The sequence below is a fragment of the Saccostrea cucullata genome, unplaced genomic scaffold, assembly GCF_032062105.1.
Source record: "Saccostrea cucullata isolate Sc308-1 unplaced genomic scaffold, CSIRO_AGI_Scuc_v1 ctg14274, whole genome shotgun sequence".
Taxonomy (NCBI): domain Eukaryota; kingdom Metazoa; phylum Mollusca; class Bivalvia; order Ostreida; family Ostreidae; genus Saccostrea; species Saccostrea cuccullata.
In genome coordinates, this window is record NW_026919240.1 from 57 (window position 1) to 15,498 (window position 15,442).

The 15,442-nt window shown below is 34.2% G+C and overlaps 2 protein-coding genes and 1 long non-coding RNA gene across 3 annotated transcripts; 1 reads left to right on the forward strand and 2 right to left on the reverse strand.

The window, feature by feature from the left end:
* Nucleotides 1–3,571: 3,571 nt before the first annotated feature.
* On the forward strand, nt 3,572–4,054 carry LOC134283058 (B-box type zinc finger protein ncl-1-like). Its single transcript, XM_062765504.1, has one exon. It carries the CDS (start codon nt 3,572–3,574, stop codon nt 4,052–4,054), a length of 483 nt encoding a protein of 160 aa, XP_062621488.1.
* A 595-nt stretch (nt 4,055–4,649) lies between these two features.
* On the reverse strand, nt 4,650–9,222 carry LOC134283052 (uncharacterized). Its single transcript, XR_009995409.1, has 3 exons — nt 9,150–9,222; nt 5,559–5,731; nt 4,650–4,915 (listed from the first exon to the last, which is right to left on the reverse strand). It is a non-coding gene; the product is annotated as an uncharacterized LOC134283052 (long non-coding RNA).
* Nucleotides 9,223–10,023: 801 nt separating this feature from the next.
* LOC134283067 (nuclear pore complex protein Nup205-like) lies at nt 10,024–13,284 on the reverse strand. Its single transcript, XM_062765514.1, has 3 exons — nt 13,014–13,284; nt 12,443–12,523; nt 10,024–10,347 (listed from the first exon to the last, which is right to left on the reverse strand). Exons 1-3 carry the CDS (start codon nt 13,282–13,284, stop codon nt 10,295–10,297), a joined length of 405 nt encoding a protein of 134 aa, XP_062621498.1. The 3' UTR covers nt 10,024–10,294.
* Between the last annotated feature and the right edge of the window lie 2,158 nt (nt 13,285–15,442).

A 15,442-nucleotide genomic window follows, 5' to 3' on the forward strand; every position in this document is an offset into this window, starting at 1 on the left:
TAGCATCATTTTTGAAATGGGGGCCGGGGGGCAACCTGAGAAAATTTTTTGTTTACTCTTTTGAAAAGTTGACAAGCAAAAAAAAAAAAAAAAACCGGAAAGTAAAAGTTGCCCAAACTCGAAAATCCTATTTCGTGGGGGAGGGGGGGTCATATTTTCATAGCCAGTTTACTATCACTTCCAATTTTTACCTTACAATCCTTCCTATCACTATGCTGTGGTTATAAGGTGGGGGGGGGGGGCAACCATCCTATCAATGTACATTTACTATTTACTATATGTTGGGGAAAAAAGTTGGGGGGCAGGCCCCCCCTGCCCCCCCCCCCTCGATACTACGTTCATGAACCAATCGGCAATAAAGAGAAAGGTTAATACATAATTGTCCCCCACAGAATGCTGAATTCAGAAGTTTACCTCCGAAAATCAATGTTTCATTACCAAGTTTCTTTCCTCATCAGATCAATACAGAACAGCTCCATCAGATGTTTGGTTCTCTGTCAACATTATCCATCACAACAGAAGAACATGGCTACACAATGAAGACACCAGAAGCTGTATCCTGTCCTCCAGTCAAACCACTGCTTGATGAACCAGAGCTCATAACCATGAACACTGGGTATTGGATACCTCTCTATATCTGTAGCACTGCTGGTAAAGTGCGAATCGAGAAAATCTTGGTTTCGGACACCAGCTACTATTGGTTTACATCAATGAGGCAGTCTATGTCAACTTAACTATCAGAAATGATAGAACATTTGATAATGACGTAATTATTAATGTCCAGTATGGTTTCGTGCAGTGGAATTCCTTGTTGGTTGAATACAAATAAGGAGCAATCCCGTAAATGCTTTAGATCACACTTGTTACAAGTATTTTACTAGATTATTTATATTTGCTTTGGAAGTGGTAAACTCGATTAACGCTACATTATTTGTGCTAAAAGTGATATGAGTATATACTATATCAATCATTTATGATTTCCTGTTTCTTTTATGTTTCACAAGTTTAAACCTTTTGATGCAATATAGAGTTTTCTGATAACATTGCGAGTATGGTTGCTGTATGTGCTACTCCTGACACGTGTAATTGCTACGTTTGGCTTCTGTTCTGTTTCATGAGGTGCGACGTTTTACTTCTGTATCAAAAATTTATTGTTACCAGAGAAATACGTTTAAATTTAATATTGACCCATCAGATAGTGCAAATTTCTTGAATAAATTCCAAAAATATATATATACCTCCAATTCGAAGATTGGTTGCTTCTATCATATATTTACAATATATTGCAAACATACCCCCCCCCAATATAAATTGTTCTATTATGTGAAAAAAATAAAGGATTTAAAAATGCAAAATTCACACTGGTTATGTATTAGAAGGGATTAGACGTTGATGCATGTAAGAGTGTTTTTCTTTTACATCCCCTCCATGAATAGTTTTAACCTTTGTCTTGGAAAGATGGCATTAAGTATTTCAGATAATTAACTTCTATGGAATATTTTAATATCTCAACAAAGTATTCTCATATTTGAATGACATAAAGACACCGGTTTATTTATTAAAAATACAGACCCGTGGCAATATTTTTCAATGTATACGTAGGAAGGATGAGGGTCGCAGGTGATTGACAACCCAAAAAATGTTAAATCTCGGAAGAACACCGCTCCAAAACTGTATTGTTAACACATGGTTTCATGTTTTCATCTTTGACTATAAAGACTTGAATATAAAAGCATAACGCTGCCGTTCTGAAGCTAGGAAGAGCAGTCCTATTTTATCGTGTGTTGGAGACCTTTCTCTAACTATTCCAATTTTCCTCAACGGCCATCTTTGCTATCGGAAGGGTTTCACATATGCTCGAAATTTTCTGCATAAACTGACGAAAGTTTCAAAGGTATTAGAAACCCTTGGCTAGCGAAGATGACAACGGCTTGGTATGCAAACCTTACGGTTAGCTGCAGAACTGAAGACGGGAGAGTTGGAAAAAATGTATACCAGTATTTATTGTGGATAAAAGTGTGCTGCTTCTCGGATTCAAACTGTTATATTCTAAAAAAAAATTTACTTACTTGGTGTTCTAAATACATTTCTTTACAATTTCCACTTACTATTTCCACAACAAATAACTTTCTTTAATAACCCTCCATGAAATTGATACCAGCCAATAATTTCGCATTTTTTCTGCAGATGACAAGAGACAAATCGTTTCAATTGCAGCACGCTTCTAGAGGTCATGATTTTTTTTAGCTTTGTGCAGTTGAGATAAAAATTTGGAGGAATTAATCAAGTACCAATCGCAGCTTTTCGGCGCAATTTTTTAACAGATTTTTGTTTGGGTTGCACTGTAGCACTTCGGTAACACATATCTCATTTTTTTCTCAGACCAGCGAGTTACAGAAATGCAGCTACCTTACGGTTGCAAAAAATTGGGGGGGGGGGGGGGGGGTTCTACATAAAAAATTAAAAACATGAATCAAAACTAAAGCAAAAGAATATTTTCAAGAAATAAAGCACACCCCTTCTGGCATATACTACGTGCCTGAGATATAACTGGATAAATGTAGACTACATGCAACACAATTCTTAGGATGCAAACATCATGCTTTTAACAAATATAGAACAATATAAATTGCAAGACATTCGGAAAAGTTTAAATTATCGTGTGTAATCATCTTGTTCAATATCAACAACATTCGTTTACTGCTTTAAAAAGGTTTCATTGTGAAATCGCTTTATCATTAAGAACGACTAATTCGATTTAAATTACAAGAACTTCCTATGTATACCTGCACACTGAAGTCAAACAGAAAGATTTCCATTATTTGGTGATGCAAAATGCATAGGCTTTGTTCATTTATATCAAGAAACACATCACTCCATTTAAAAGTAACAAAAGAATATAACAAAAAACACAATATCCGCTTAACAAGAATTTATGGAACATTTCGTATTGCTGTAAGAAATGGTCAGAAATGACAATAAATTACAAAAACTATTATCCTTTTCATGCAATTTTGAATAATTTCATAATATTCACTTTAATTAACATAAACCAACAGTCTCAGAGACGTAAACCAGTTATCGCCTTTACACAAATAAAAAGTAGCCTGTGTCAAAATTTTACAGAAATCAATTGTAGCACCTACAAAATGAATTTGCTAGTTATTGACTAATTCCATGAAAATAATTAATGTAAAACACATTGTCTGTGTCCACGGCATAAAATAACGTTGAATTAAAGTTAAATTTGCCCTTTTAACTGTTCAATCAGTCCTGTGGCACTTAATGCATCATTCGAATGCGAGTACATGAAAAACACGCTGTAATCAGCAACTTACATGTAATGTTTCGATAATGAGCATTTTGGGGGTATTAAAGCAATTCAATCGCTTAACATTTTAATAAATTTGCTTTCTAAAAAGTGATTTTTATTGTTTTATATAAAAAAAAATATGTATTTAACTAGATATTTCACAGATGCCAATAGTAGCTGGAGTCCGAAACCAAAATTTTCTCGATTCGCACTTTACCAGCAGTGTGTAGTACCTCATCTGGTGACCTCCTGGTTACCATGAACACTGATGATGATGACCAATCAAAAGTTGTTCGTTACTCTGGCTCCACAGAGAAACAAACCATTCAGTTTGATAGTGAAGGTAAACCTCTGTATTCATCTGGTTACTTCAGTAAATACATCAGTGAGAACAGGAACCTGGATATCTGTGTGGCTGACTATGGAGCCCATGCTGTATTGGTGGTTAATCAGGCAGGAAAACTTCGATTTAGATACACTAATCCCTCTACTATGAAGGGATCATTTGATCCAGTCGGCATCACAACAGACAGCCAGAGTCAGATCCTTACATCAGACAGTAACAACCTCTGTATCCACATCCTAGATCAGGATGGACAGTTCCTCCGTTACATTGATAACTGTAATCTACAGTCTCCATGGGGTTTATGTGTAGACACCAGAGATAACCTTTTTGTGGCTGAGTGGGACAGTGGTAAAGTGAAGAAAACCAAATATATGTTAACAATGTGTTTTAAATGATGACATGTTTGTGATAGAATTTTTTTAGTAGCCCAAAAAATAAGATGTGGTTTAATACACCCTCTATTGTTGATGTATGTGTGTGTTTGAAAATATTTTCAATAATATTATCAATAAGATATAAATAAATGTGTAAACAAAAAAATTATTAATACATGTATATATTATCAATCGTTTCAGAAATCTACCCGAGGTATAAATGACTTCTTAACGTTAAACTGAAAGAGAACCTCAATATTACAAAATGAAAACCACATATATTTGCAAGCATGAAGAAAAAATACCATGTGCATTTTTTCAAGTTGACGCTTTGTCATGTACTTCACACTGAAGAGTGGTGATTATACTGTTCAGTACTTTAGAAAGAATAATATGCCTTTTGATCTTAAAAAATGTACATTCTTTTAATCTAGTTATATGTAATTTATTTTTAAGAATCTTAATTGACCAAGATAAATTAATTAACCACTTTATTTACACGTTTTTCATGGATTCATTGGGACTCATAGGGTGCAAGATAAGACGGTTTGCCTGTACATGTAACCCAAAACAAAGATGAGAAATCTGATTCATAATTTTTCATTTTAATTCACATACACCTTTAATACATGGTCAAAAATGATTTCATCAGAAATTAACACATCAAGTTTCATGGGATATCAGCTTAATACTTCCACTGTCAGTAGAACCTAACATTAAAGAGTCATATCAAATTTTATAGACAACAATCATTTCACTATAGAGAGCTCCCTGTGTCTGTTTTATAACTTATCAGCTCCCCGTGTTGAGCCTCAGTAGTCTTCTTACTCTCCTTATGAGGGCCTCCACAAAGCTGTAGTGGGTCCTGGACTTACAGTATTCCTAAACAAACAAACAAACAAACAATGGTTAAATCCAAAGGTTGGTCCAAGTTAGATGATGAATTAAGCACAGCTCAATAAAAGTACATTGTATTTCTCATTTTAAAGTATCCAGCGCTATATAATTTCATCTGGATCAAGTTGTACTCTATTATGGAATAAAATCTGCTAATTCCAATGTTCCATTCCATAAGTAAATTTCCATTAATCATTTAATCTCATACATCATTGAACCAAATTTTAAAGCAGGCTGGAGGAAAAGGATGTATGAAACACTTTTTAATTACAGGGAGAGTTAAATATGAAGCATGGAAGGATAGATGAACCACTTTTAAGGTGGAGATTGGGAAGGGGGTACATGTATTTGAACTATATCTTAAGATGGGCCGGGGGAAAGGTTTGGCTGTAACACTTGGCTGTGGGTGAAATTTAGGGTGAACTACAGTGGTGGTTGTGCTGGAAGGGGGGGGGTGAACCATTTTTTTTAAAAATGTTGACTGTGGGTGAGGTATGAATTGATTTTTTTCTTTCATTTTTGTACATTTTTTTTCCCATGGCTTCTCCCTATATTTGGAATCATTATCTGTCCTTTCACTACCGGGTCAATCTTTGTATCTTTTTGACGAGTGAGTCGTGTATTTTACCTGGTCAATCTTTTGTATCTTTTTGAGGAGTGAGTCGTGTATGGCAGAGTTTGCCATCTGTTTCAGTGTCTCTATATCTTCACTGGTCATCCCCACCATAAGCTGCTTGTCTATGTCTGGTAAAGAGTCGGCATCAGATTCTTCCAGTGATGAGTAAGAAATTCCTGTCAGATCTGTTAAAAATTAAAGATTAACTAATCAGAAATCACTATCTGGAATGATGAGTGGGAAATCCCAATCAAATCTGTAAACATTAATTAACTAATCAGATATCACAACCTAGAAGTACATTACACACTGAGACCAGAAGTCTCTGTCCAGACTGTAGCTCTACTGGTTTGTACTTATCAAAAACCATTTCACTATTTTATGTATAGTAGTGTAGTCTACTTGTGTGCTAAGTTATATTGAAATCAGACCAAAACTGTAGAAGGAGTAGCATTTTAAAGGAATTTCACAGAAAATTCTATTTTTAGTAACCATAGCAACACCGTTCATTGAAATTAAAAACCGGAGGACTATTCTATGTATCTTAGTGTAGTCTACTTGTGTGCCAAGTTAAACTGAAATCAGACCAAAACTGTGGAAGGAGTAGTGTTTTAAAGGAATTTCACAGATAATTCTATTTTTAGTAACCATGGTAACATCGTTTATGGAAATTAAAAACCAATGCACTATTCTATGTATCTTAGTGTAGTCTACTTGTGTGCCAAGTTATATTAAAATCAGACCAAAACTGTAGAAGGAGTGGCATTTTAAAGGAATTTCAAAGAAAATTCTATTTTTAGTAACCATGGCAACACCGTTCCTCAAAATCAAAAACTGATGCACTATTCTTTGTATCTTAGTGTAGTCTAATTGTGTGCCAAGTTGTATTGAAATCAGACCAAAACTGTAGAAAGAGTAGCATTTTAGAGGAATTTCATAGAAAATTCTTTTTTTAGTAACCATGGCAACACCGTTCATTGAAATTAAAAACCAATGCACTGTTCTATGTATCTTAGTGTAGTCTACTTGTGTGCCAAGATATATCAAAATCAAACCAAAACTGAAGAAGGAGTAGCGTTTAGAAGGAATTTCAAAGAAAATTCTATTTTAAGTAACCATGGCAACACCGTTCATCGAAATTAAAAACCGATGCACTATTCTATGTATCTTAGTGTAGTCTACTTGTGTGATAAGTTATATTGAAATCAGACCAAAACTGTGGAAGGAGTAGTGTTTTAAAGGAATTTCACAGATAATTCTATTTTTAGTAACCATGGTAACATCGTTCATGGAAATTAAAAACCAATGCACTATTCTATGTATGTTAGTGTAGTCTACTTGTGTGCCAAGTTATATTAAAATCAGACCAAAACTGTAGAAGGAGTAGCATTTTAAAGGAATTTCACAGAAAATTCTATTTTTAGTAACCATAGCAACACCGTTCATTGAAATTAAAAACCGGAGGACTATTCTATGTATCTTAGTGTAGTCTACTTGTGTGCCAAGTTAAACTGAAATCAGACCAAAACTGCGGAAGGAGTAGTGTTTTAAAGGAATTTCACAGATAATTCTATTTTTAGTAACCATGGTAACATCATTCATGGAAATTAAAAACCATTGTACTATTCTATGTATCTTAGTGTAGTCTACTTGTGTGCCAAGTTATATTAAAATCAGACCAAAACTGTAGAAGGAGTAGCATTTTAAAGGAATTTCAAAGAAAATTCTATTTTTAGTAACCATGGCAACACCGTTCTTCGAAATCAAAAACCGCTGCACTATTCTATGTATCTTAGTGTAGTCTACTTGTGGGCCAAGTTGTATTGAAATTAGACCAAAACTGTAGAAGGAGTAGCATTTTAGAGGAATTTCATAGAAAATTCTATTTTTAGTAACCATGGCAACACCGTTCATTGAAATTAAAAACCAATGCACTATTCTATGTATCTTAGTGTAGTCTACTTGTGTGCTAAGATATATCAAAATCAAACCAAAACTGTAGAAGGAGTAGCGTTTAGAAGACATTTCAAAGAAAATTCTATTTTAAGTAACCATGGCAACACCGTTCATCAAAATTAAAAACCGATGCACTATTCTATGTATCTTAGTGTAGTCTACTTGTGTGCCAAGTTATATTGAAATCAGACCAAAACTGTAGGAGGAGTAGCATTTTGAAGAATTGTTTACAGACAGACGGACAGACAGACAGACAGACAGACGGACGGACGCCGGACGCATTACTATCGCATAAGCTCTTCTGGTCTCTGTCCAGTAGAGCTAATAAAAAATATTGTATGCAACATTTTTTTCATTCGGTTTAATTCATATTTGCCCACTTAAACTTTCAAAACAATTTTTAAATTCACCTAGATTCAGTCATGTCTGTTTTTTTTTTTTAAATTCGCCCTATTCTTATTCTCAGAAGGTATGAAATAAAATTGGAAGTAAAAATATTCATGCATACGAGGGTTGTCCCAGAAAAACGCGAACATTTTTTATATCTTTTGTTTTACTAGGCCTATAAAGTTAAAAATTGGCGTACATCATGATCAACATTTTTTGAATTATGCATAAAAATTTCAAACAAATATCTCTATAAATACAATTTTCCTCTTATGTAAAGGAACCTATCAAATTAGCTGTGGGCGCAACAATGACGACGTCAAAACGTATCTCGTAATGTTTTGGAATTTTTTAAGGAAAATTGCGCCTCTATTAAAATTTATTTTTAGCACACATACGACAATGAGTTTTTTTTTTTTGTTACCAAGTTATGCATCTCAAATACTAGTGCTACTAAAAGATTTGGGGGTGGGGTGTGTGTTAATTCTTTCAATAGACAGTTTTATAATCCCAATTTTAAAGCTACCTTATCGAATTATTAAAGGCCATTATTTACATTATTTATGACGCCCCACTCTTGTCTTTTCAGTTAGTCTTTCATTATCTGCACTTGCCTATTCTCTTCTATCAGAAAATTAGTCAAGTCAATTTAGAACCTTTACTACTATATATAAACATGTTCCCCATATTATGTTTGTGTTCTTTCATCGTTAATTCTATTTGCAGGAGTCATATCCCGCTCAACATAGTGTTGCTTGATAATTTTGTGCGCCGCATCACAACTTAACGTCACAATTTTTGACAAAGTCTAATTCAGACCGCTTTGCTATATATCGTCATATATTTGTCATTATTGATGTAAAAAAAATTAAATTTTAAACACAAGTACACCAAATCATAGAGTATTTATGATAATAAAATTTTTGATATTATATTGCCATATAGCCTGATAACAACGAAAACTTCAATCACAATGCTATTTGTAAAATTCAAAAAATTGTAGTGCGCCGACCACCGATATTTAACATCATTTAAATGCTGTTGTTATGTGCATATGACATCACATGCCTATAATATTTTGTCAGAATATCTTAAAGATGATTTCCCAACACCATACCAAATTTTATTAATTTTGGTTGAATAGTATTCAAAATATTAAAAAAGTTCGCGTTTTTCTGGGACAACCCTCGTACTATACAATTAAATAAAAATTAGTTTGTACCACATAAAAAGACCTGAGATACAAAGAGCCTGACTGACCTTGAAGCCTCCTGAGTTGTGTGTGTCTGCGAGTCTGACTTGTGTGCGTAGCTGTTTGCTGATTGACAGGAACCAAAAGTGAATAAAATAATACTCCAGGTGGCACCACAACATAAACAGACATTTCTTCAAGATGTCTGCAGCATAGTAAAGGGAGATTACTTCAAATCATGTTTGTTCTTGCTTTTCAATGCCTCTACCTGTGTCATGTTTGAAAATGCAAAGAACTTGCCAAAATTTTTTTTTTTTAAAAAGCTAGCTTCAACTTCAAACAAAAAAGTTTACATTGCACAAATCTAATATTTTGCTTCATTCATAAAGGATTACAAGCAAAGTACTGCACTTTTCCTCCTTGTTGTACGATTTTGTGTGCCAAGTTATAGAGAGTTTCTGTCACTGATGAGATGGAGCTTCTCTTTTCCAGAAAACTAAATAAACAAATTAAAAACATTATAATATAAAAATACATAAAAGACATATATTCTAAATGACTAAAAGTACTGTACTGCTACTCAGGAATGCGGTGTCTGTAAAAAATATGTATGCAACATTTTTTTAAAACGGAAAACATATTTAAACTTAAACTTTCAAAACCCTTTTATATAATAATATACAATTATTGCTGTTTTTTAAGGTCAATACGATGATTTAGCTCTTCAAAGTACAATATTTGGGCTCAGTGAATATTGTACTCCTCAGGTGTCTAAATACAATTAAATAAAAATTAGTTTGTACCACATAAAAAGACCTGAGATACAAAGAGCCTGACTGACCTAAAAGCCTGACTATTGAGTGTGTTGCTTTACTCTGAAAGTAGATGTCTGCTGATTGACAGGAACGCAGTGAATAAAATAATACTCCAGGTGACACCACAACATAAACAGACATTTCTTCAAGATGTCTGCAGCATAGTAAAGGGAGATTACTTCAAATCATGTTTGTTCTTGCTTTTCAATGCCTCTACCTATCCTCATGTTTGAAAATGCAAAGAACTTGCCAAAACTTTTTTTTTTTAAAAAGCTAGCTTCAACTTCAAACAAAAAAGTTTACATTGCACAAATCTAATATTTTGCTTCATTCATAAAGGATACAAGCAAAGTACTGCAGTTGTTCCTCCTTGTTGTACGATTTTGGTGAGGCGAGTTTTAGAGAGTTTCTGTCACTGATGAGATGTGAGCTTCTCTTCTACTCCAGAAAACTAAATAAACAAATTAAAAACATTATAATATAAAAATACATAAATTTAAAGACATATATTCTAAATGACTAAAAGTACTGTACTGCTACTCAGGAATGCGGTGTCTGTAACCAGATATGTAACAAGTACATTTAAAACGAGAAAACTGTTTAAAAATAAACGCCTCCACCCTTTTATATAATAATATACAATTATTGCTGTTTTTTAGGTCAATTCGATGATTTAGCTCTTCAAAGTACAATTTTTGAGCTCAGTGAATATTGTACTCCTTAGGTGTCTAAATCATCGTATTAACTGCAAAAAATAGCAATATCTATCTTATCACACAATCAAATGATAGCAAACTCGATCCTAAAAGACTGACTATTTCTTTGCTTTAATTGAAAGTTTTAACAAGAAATTTCAACAAGAACACATTGTAACAGAAAACAAGAGGCCCAGGGGCCACAGCACTCACCTGAGCACATTGGGCTTGAATTTAACCCCCCCTTCCAGGCGTTCATCATTTGAACAAACTAGAATCTACACTACCTGAGGATGATTCCATATAAATATCACTAATCATAGCTTTGAAGTACTTGAAAAGAAGATAAATTTAAAAGGTTTCTATATATATCCCTATGTAAATTTTGGGTCGGCCATTTTGGCCCCACCCATGCCCCCGGGGTCATGATTTGAACAAACTTGAATTTACACTACCTGAGGATGATTCCACATGAGTTTCATCTTTCCTGGCCCAGTGGATATTCAGAAGGATTTTCAAAGATATTTCCTATATATTCCTATGTAAAACTTGGTCGGCCATTTTGGCCCCTCTCTTGCTCAGGGGTCATGATTTGAACAAACTTGAATCTACACTACCTGAGGATGATTCCACATGAGTTTCATCTTTCCTGGCCCAGTGGTTCTGGAGAACAAGATTTTTAAGATTTTTCCTATATATTCCTATGTAAAACTTGGGTCGGCCATTTTGGCCCCACCCTTGCCCCGGGGGTCATGATTTGAACAAATTTGAATCTACACTACCTAAGGATGATTCCACATGAGTTTCATCTTTCCTGGCCCAGTGGTTCTGGAGAACAAGATTTTTAAAGATTTTTCCTTTATATTCATATGTAAAATCGGCCATTTTGGCCCCACCCTTACCCCAGGGGTCATGATTTGAACAAACTTGAATCTACACTACCTGAGGATGATTCCACATGAGTGTCATTTTTCCTGGCCCAGTGGGTCTGGAGAACAAGATTTTTAAAGATTTTTCCTATATATTCCTATGTAAAACTTGGGTCGGCCATTTTGGCCCCACCCATGCCCCGGGGGTCATGATTTGAACAAACTTGAATTTACACTACCTGAGGATGATTCCACATGAGTTTCATCTTTCCTGGCCCAGTGGGTCTGGAGAAGAAGATTTATAAAGATTTTTCCTATATATTCCTATGTAAAACTTGGGTCGGCCATTTTGGCCCCACCCTTGCCCCGGGGGCCATGATTTGAACAAACTTGAATCTACACTACCTGAGGATGATTCCACATGAGTTTCATCTTTCCTGGCCCAGTGGTTCTGGAGTAGAAGATTTTTTAAAAATGCAATTAATTTTTAACAAATTTATGATTATCTCCCCTTGGAATAGGGCGTGGCCCTTTATTTGAACAAACTTGAATCCCCCTCACCAAAGGATACTTGTGCCAAGTTTGGTTGAAATCGGCCCAGTGGTTCTTGAGAAGAAGATGAAAATGTGAAAAGTTTACGACAACAACGACAACAACGACGATAACGACAACGACAGACGACGGACAAATTTTGATCAGAAAAGCTCACTTGAGCCTTCGGCTCAGGTGAGCTAAAAATGGAACATGTCAATAATTCATTACATTGACCTGCAATAATTCCTGAAATTGACCTTGAGGGTCACATGATTTATCATACTGACCTGCAATAATTTCTTATATTGACCTTAAAGGTGACGTCCGGTCCAAGTCAATATTACGTATTATTTTTCTTACATTGTTGGTTTTCAGCCAATCAGAGAAAAGAAAATTATTCAATATAACAGGTATTGACCTCTGACCTCTAGTGCTATAAATAACTTACCGTCAGTACTTCCTAGATCTCTAGAAAGGGCTTCATCCAGACTCGGTCTGAACAGAACGCAGGAAAACTGAGATGTTGGTCCTATAAAATGAAAAAAAAATCTGACATTACAAAAAGTTACAATATGTTTTTCTGATGCTGATATTACTTAACATTTACAATATGGTAATTAAATGCTTCTGAGAAAGAATAAGGAATATTTGGCGCACTACTAATTTTAGTGCCTTAGGGGGAAGAGCCCCTGGACGTTAAATTTTTTTGTGCGATAACAGATGTCTAAATATTTTTTTTAAAAATGTTTTTATATTGAGGCTTTTTTGTGTGTATGTTTAAAGCTAAAAAGTTTAAAAAGTTTGCGATATCATTATTAATGCCCAGTACTCAACAATGTTTATAAAGGTATCATCTGCTTTGACACTTTATAAAGGTTACAACATAATTTTTGGCCCCTTACACACAGAAATTTAAATTGAAAGATTTACAACTTCAAATATTTTTGCCAGTTCTGACAGGTTTATCAACACTTAATTGATCAATCTGACAAGATAGGTCCTTAAATTTGTTGTTTTACCTGAGGTTGAGATGACAGCTCGACAGTAGGAAGTCACATTGGAGGACACTTCTAAAAATACCACTCCGAGTTCCGAACTCAAGTCCTTCCCCCGAGTCGACTCGTCAGACTCCAGTAACTTGAGCTGTTTGTTGACTCTCTCAGATATACAGTACTTTGGCATCAAAGCCAACATCTGTCTCTCAATCCTGACCTTTTGACCTTTCAACACTATTCCAGCTGGGTCAAGGTCATGGAATTCCGCATCTGGAATGCCTGATTTGTACAACATTAGAAATGAAGATACATATATACTTTGAACATTTTATAACTAAACTTTTGAAAAACAATACTACCAATAAAAATGTCACAATGAAAAAATCTACTTCCATAAAGGCACAAACCTCTGCGTAAGATAAGATAAACTGCATCACCTATATAACGGCAAGGGATGGTGAACAATTCTGTAAAATGTATGTGGGGTCTGTTGTTTGTAGATTTCGTTGGTCACCCTTACCCATAAAAGTACATTCCCATGACAATATATTTTTTTAAATGTATGTATCAGTTACTCGATTTTAATCTATCTTTGAGTTACCCATGAAATTATATATATGCCTTCAAGAACATGTCAATTGCCTAATACTGTATAAGTGGAAATTTTAGTGATCCTCAAATTTAGCGATTTCTCCTTAAAAAATGGTAATTTATTTAAAGCCAGAGGTAATTTTAGCGATTTTAAAATGCTAAATAAAGCAGCAATTACAAATACAATTAATTTTTAGCAGTATTCAATTATCGGAATTTCATGACACACATTCTAATAATGCCAAAATTAAATCCTCGCTAAAAAATCCACTTTGGAAATAGCATGATCTGGAGAGGAACTCGTAAGTTGAAAGAACTTGTTTCCAATCCTTTTGTTTATACAATAAAATATGTTCAAAACAAACAACACTTTTGCCCACAAGTCAAAACAGTGATAAATTCTACTTGATGTCAAAAAAAAAACTTCGCTAAGAAAACTATTTCATTTGTATACTTAAGATATGGTGTTATTTTTATAATTCTTGGAGAAATATGGCATTTCAAGTCTCTGGTGTCATTACAACATCGAAATAAAACTGAACTGTTCTCCCAAGGGCCATTTTTCGTGTGTTGTGCATGCTCGAGAAACTGCCATTAAGCAAATCTTAAAATTTTTACAAAACTGCAAAATTGATTGTGGAATTGAGATAATTTTAATCCAAAGATTTAAAACTTTAATTTTGAATTCAAACTTGTGTATTCTTTAATAAAACCTGATTGCACATTCAAGCATAATAAAATCTTTATTTTTGCCTATATTTTATCAAAAAAATTATCATGCACTTAAATATGATAAATATACATTTACTGAAATTTTGCTAAGCGTCGAGAAAAACGCTTTGTCCACGATTTTACGGGACAACCCTCGTATGTATCAGTTACTCGATTTTAATCTATCTTTGAGTTACCCATGAAATTATATATATGCCTTCAAGAACATGTCAATTGCCTAATACTGTATAAGTGGAGTGAGCGAGTAAAAAATGGTAATTTATTTAAAGCCAGAGGTAAAGCGGCTACATAAAGCAGCAATTACAAATACAATTAATTTTTAGCAGTATTCAGTTATAGGATCTCATGCTCGCTAATAATGCCAAAATTAAATCCTGCTAAAAAATCTACTTATACGGAAATAGCACTGATAAGGAGAGGAACTCGTAAGTTGGAACTTGTTTCCAATCCTTTTGTTTATACAATAAAATATGTTCAAAACAAACAACACTGTGGTCAAAACAGTGATAAATTCTCTGTAGACTTTCTACACAACTAAAATCATCAACAAGGTGCATTAAACAATCAACATGTAGACTACATGTATGCTCATGCAATGGTTACTGATGAAAAAACGATTTTCTTAATTCATTATACATTGTAAACTGTTAAACTCTATACATGTACTACTACTACATATACATAATTACAGTGGAAAGTTTTGATTAATTTAATTTAAAGAGTTGTCAACAATCAAGACATATACATATATTGAGTACATTTACTAATTTAATCATAGGGTATATGCAAACAGCCTATCTGCTAACCTCTAAACAAACACTGGGACATGTTTGATTTCTGTAAAGATTCTTCATGCAGACCTTTAAGCTGACACATCCATCTGTCAAAGTCAGGTCAAAGGTCAAAGAAGACACATCCAGCCAGTCTCTGCATGACTTCACACTGTAACAAGGTGTGGGCGCCCATGGCTGATTCTGTCTGAAACACACAGTCACTGTATTCATATATGTCAGAGCCCTTAAATTTCATATCAATATTGAAAATCAATGGAATACTGCTAAATCGAAATTTTTGAATCAGTTACAGATAAATGTTTGGTTAGATGCATGATGACAAATGTGGGGGTAGAA